This window comes from Cherax quadricarinatus, chromosome 45, assembly GCF_038502225.1.
Source record: "Cherax quadricarinatus isolate ZL_2023a chromosome 45, ASM3850222v1, whole genome shotgun sequence".
NCBI lineage: Eukaryota > Metazoa > Arthropoda > Malacostraca > Decapoda > Parastacidae > Cherax > Cherax quadricarinatus.
Window position 1 is genome coordinate 11393927 of NC_091336.1, and position 5062 is coordinate 11398988.

At 40.0% G+C, this 5062-nt stretch overlaps 1 protein-coding gene across 1 annotated transcript in view; it reads left to right on the top strand.

Moving 5' to 3' along the window:
* The first annotated feature begins 238 nt into the window (after nucleotides 1-238).
* lbk (leucine-rich repeats and immunoglobulin-like domains protein lambik) overlaps nucleotides 239-5062 on the top strand; it is a 329555-nt gene continuing 324731 nt past the window's right edge. Inside the window, exon 1 of the mRNA XM_070094246.1 lies at nucleotides 239-558. Within this exon, the coding sequence (XP_069950347.1) occupies nucleotides 380-558 (179 nt within the window). The 5' untranslated portion in view covers nucleotides 239-379. The remainder of the gene's footprint in view (nucleotides 559-5062) is intronic.

A 5062-nucleotide genomic window follows, 5' to 3' on the forward strand; every position in this document is an offset into this window, starting at 1 on the left:
TCTTGGCAACTGCGATGTTGATTTCGGAATCACAACATGCAAAGATAATTAAGCACTATCTAGCCAATCAGCTGCGAGATCTTATAAGCATGTGGCCAATAAGGGAGCGTCTGGGAAGTGAGACGGCCAATGAAAACCACCTTCTCAGTGCCCATCGGGCTCAGTTTGTGACATGTCATGGTTGAAGGTGGATGTGTTGCTCCTCGCTCCGTCAAGCCAGTGTAGTATTAGTTAATTATACTTTTGGGTAGACAATACCGACGAACTTTTATTTGACATTTGTGTTGTGGTACCAGGAAAAACAATTAAGAGTGGATAGGCTGGCGCAGTATGCCAAATATTACATGATTTAGGACATATTGGTGTTGTCCTTGGAAAGATGGCGGCTGCGAGGGGATTGTTTTGGTTGACAAGGATGGTGGTGGTGCAGGTTGTGCTGTGGCAGGTGTGTCATGCCGACTGTCCTAGTGTCTGTCTCTGCCTGGGGGCTATTGTCGACTGCTCCAAGAGTGGCATCACTCGAGTGCCAGCCAACCTTCCCTCCTGGGTCGAGGAACTGTGAGTACATCTTGTCCCATCATTTATGACAATGTTTTCAAGGAGTGACTGAACTCATATTGCTTGCAAAGAGTGACTGAACTCTCTATTAACTTACTCTAAGCTCAGGCGTGTCCTTCATCCTATTAAAGATATGTAAGAGAGAGGAGACAATGCAGGAATGTCATGTCTTAAGAAGTTAATATGTATGTTAGTATGTGCGTGAGGTTGACAATCAATAAATGAATGGTAGTAACTTCCTGGTTGCTCCATGTATGGAGATTATATAATAATTGTTCCCGTATGTCTTGTTATTCATGTATTGTGAGCGGAAAATGCTGCTTACCTATTTTCCGCAAGTTCTGAGCCAGAAAATCCACTTTTCCTAATATGAGCTGATTATCTTATGCTAAATTTTAGTTGTATGTCTTTATAATGCCTCCTTTATTATAATAATAATTACGTGAAGTACATATATAGTACTGAGAATTTTTTAATTACTAAATATTGTGTTGCAGTGTCTCATGAGTTAGATTATTATTATTATAAGCAAGGGGAAGTATTAAATCAGTAGGATTATACAGTGCCTGTGGGGGGGGGGATGGAAGGTATTCAGACTTAATTCAGGGAACTGGAGCACAGAGCCAGTTCTCTACATCAAGAGCCCTTCACCAGCATCAAGGAACCTTCCTTGAGGGGCTCATGAGTTAGAACGGAAGAGTACTGCACTCCCAAACATTCATCTGCCTAATTTGTACTCAAGGGAGCCTGGATGCCGGCGAGGAACTCATGATCCAAGGAACTGGATTTGTCCCCCCCTTTGGATTGAACCTGATTGCCTCTCATTCCTGGAGAGCTTTATAACCCATATGGGTTTAGCCATTCTTCCAGAATTAAAACAAAAATGTCCAACTTGTTTTTAAAGCTACTACGAACTTCGGGATCCTGACAAAAGCCCCTTAAGTTGAGATGGGTTACGGGTGGGTTAGCTTTCTGAGCTTTTGTCTTTTTTTTTTTCACCCCCCCCCCTCCCCACTAGTTTATGTCCTGGGCTTTTGCCCTACTCCCTCAAAGTGCTCTCATCCAATATCACAACTTCAACGGTTTATTCCACTCATCACGCAAAATTACCTTCCAGGATCAAGCGATCAACATTGTAAATCATCAATCCACTCGTCTACTACTATTCAGTCAAATCATTGCTTTCTTCTATCGTTGAACTTATTAAAGAATTTTAGTACTCCAGCCTGTGATAACCGCAGTAGTTTCTCGATAGAAACTTTAAATACCAAGAGGTACTCGGTATATTCAGTGTTTTATATAAAAAAAATCCTTATAAATCATTAAGAGGTCCACATGTAACAAGATAGGTTAATATATGCAAACTAGAAGAAAAGGCTGATATATATATATATATATATATATATATATATATATATATATATATATATATATATATACTCCATAGGGAAGTGGAGAATTCTTCCTCATAGAGAGACTGGTCCCAAATCTGCACACAGAAATCACTCCCTACGAAAGCGAAAGACTGGGCAGATGGTGAAATATACCCCTAGTGAAAAGTAGGGAAACCATTAGTACATTAAGAGAACACAGTCAGTATTCGGGGTCTAAGACTGCTCAACAGCCTCCCACCAGGCATAAGGGGAATTATCTATAAACCCCTGGATGCCTTCAAGAGGGAGCTGGACAGTTACCTAAAGTCAGTACCTAATCATCTGGGCTGTGGTTCGTATGTTTGACTACGTGCAGCCAGCAGTAACAGCCTGGTTGATCAGGCCCTGATCCACCGGGAGGCTTGGTCAAGGACTGGGCCATGGGGCGTTGACCACCCGGAACACCCTCCAGGTACACTCCAGGCAGGTATGCCATGTGAGTCTTAAGAGGTGACAAAAATGCCAAGAGTAAGGGGCTATATAAATTACTAAATGTAAAGAGAATAAAAAACCTGCCTTGGTGGGAGACGACCAGTGTGATATATATTATATATATATATATATATATATATATATATATATATATATATATATATATATATATATATATATATATATATGTGTGTGTGTGATGAATGGTTTGAAAAACAGACAAGTTGAAGATTGAGACACTTATGCAGCATATGGGAATCTTTACTCAGGAAACGTTTCGCCACACAGTGGCTTCATCAGTCCAATACAAAGAGGAAGGCGTAAGGAGAGGAGGAGTATGAGGTAATCAGTCCCTCAGCCTGGAGTCGATGTGTTCAGTCCATCAATATTGTAGAATGTACATCATAGGGCCGTAGACGTGGCTTATATACTGTAGTGAGGTGAGGTGAAGCAGGCGGAGGCGGGGTCATAGTGGTACCATCCGCTGTCTACCAACCTACTACCTAATATATATATATATATATATATATATATATATATATATATATATATATATATATATATATATATATATATATATATATATATATATTAGGTAGTATATGTGTCGTGCCGAATAGGCAGAACTTGGCTTAAATAGCATCGCTCATCTTGCCATATAGGACAAGTGAAAATTTGTGTATGTAATAATTTCGCCAAAATCATCCTGAACCTAACGAAAAAAAATATATTTCACTGTGTTTGTTTAGTATTAAATTATTGTAAACAAATCTAAAATATATTTAGTTGGGTTAGGCTAAAATAAATTGGGCTTGTTATAATAAGGTTAGGTAAGTTTTCTAAGATTCTTTTGGTGCAAAATTATAAATGTTTACATCAACATTAATGAAATAAATATATGTTTAAACGTATAAGAGAAAATTTTAGAAAGGACTTAAATTTTAAATGAGTTCTTGCTAATTAACCAGTTTTACATATTCGGCACGACATATGCAAAACTGGTCAATTTTGCATATATATATATATATATATATATATATATATATATATATATATATATATATATATATATATATATATGTATGCAAAACAACCACTCTGTCCATTAATGCAATAAGATCACAGTAAACAGGTGATTTCAGAATATGCAAAACTAACTCTCTCTCTCTCTCTCTCTCTCTCTCTCTCTCTCTCTCTCTCTCTCTCTCTCTCTCTCTCTCTCTCTCTCTCTCTCTCTCTCTCCTCCTTTCTCTCTCCTTTCTCTCTCCTTTCTCTCTACTTTCTCCTTTCTCCCTCCACACTCCCTCTCTCATTTGCATTGATTGTGACTATATATATATATATATATATATATATATATATATATATATATATATATATATATATAATGTGTGTGTGTGTGTGTTTAGATTTTGTTAAAAGCTGACTTATTTTTGTAAATATTTTTAGTTGAAAGTTTTTTTTTTTTTTTTTTTTGGGGGGGGGGGGGGGGGGGTTGACAAGAGTATAGGAATGTAGGGCGTAGAGCATATGCAGGCTGTAACAGGTCACCAGAGGCGAGATAAGTACAGGTACAGGTCAAGGGCACGTCAGGTAAGATAGACGTCCAGACTAAGCTCATTAAGTAGTCAGGTGAGTTTCATTTGTCATATGCCCTCTCTCAGTGGTCCCAAGGGAACTCAATTTTACCCAAGACACTCTTCCTTCAAAGTGATAGAGGAAGTGTTCTAATGCCAGTGAAGGGCTCTTGATCCAAGGAATTTGGGCTGCCCTCCCCTTCATGTCAAACCACATTACCTCCCATTCCCCAGACTCTGTATGACGCCTACAGGTTTAGTGCCTCCCCGTGAATAGAATTATGTGCTCGACCTTTCACGTGTTGTGTCAACGTGGCGTAGCTATAATGCGAACAAACCTTTTCCTATTTGATCTCTTGCGTCAGTCCCACAACTGTCAGTGTCGCCCTGATCATCATTTTACTCACGAGTTGTGCCTTTATTTTGGCTAGCCAAGTGGTCACACCCACTGAGGTATGCAGTGTCCAAAAACAAATCGGTTTATCTTTGACTAGTTAAGTCGTCACCAGATGAAGATTTGGGATTATTTTGTATGTATGTGTACAGTATCATAATGGTGATATTAACTTCACCTGCAGGTTGTGTAATTGTTTCGACTAGCCTTGAAGCCACACCCACTGAGGTATGCAGTGTTCGAAAACAAACCTTTTTATCATTGACCGACTAGTTACCTGGAGGTTACCTGGAGGTTATTCCGGGGATCAACGCCCCCGCGGCCCGGTCCACGACCAGGCCTCCCGATGGATCAGGGCCTGATCAACCAGGCTGTTACTGCTGGCCGCACGCAGTCCGACGTACGAGCCACAGCCCGGCTGATCCGGCACTGACTTTAGGTATCTGTCCAGCTCTCTCTTGAAGGCAGCCAGGGGTTTATTGGCAATTCCCCTAATGCTTGATGGGAGGCTGTTGAACAGTTTTGGGCCCCGGACACTTATGGTGTTTTCTCTTAGTGTACCAATGGCGCCCCTACTTTTTATTGGCGGCATTTTGCATCGCCTGCCCAGTCTTTTACTTTCGTAGGGAGTGATTTCTGTGTGCAGATTTGGGACCATTCTTTCCAAG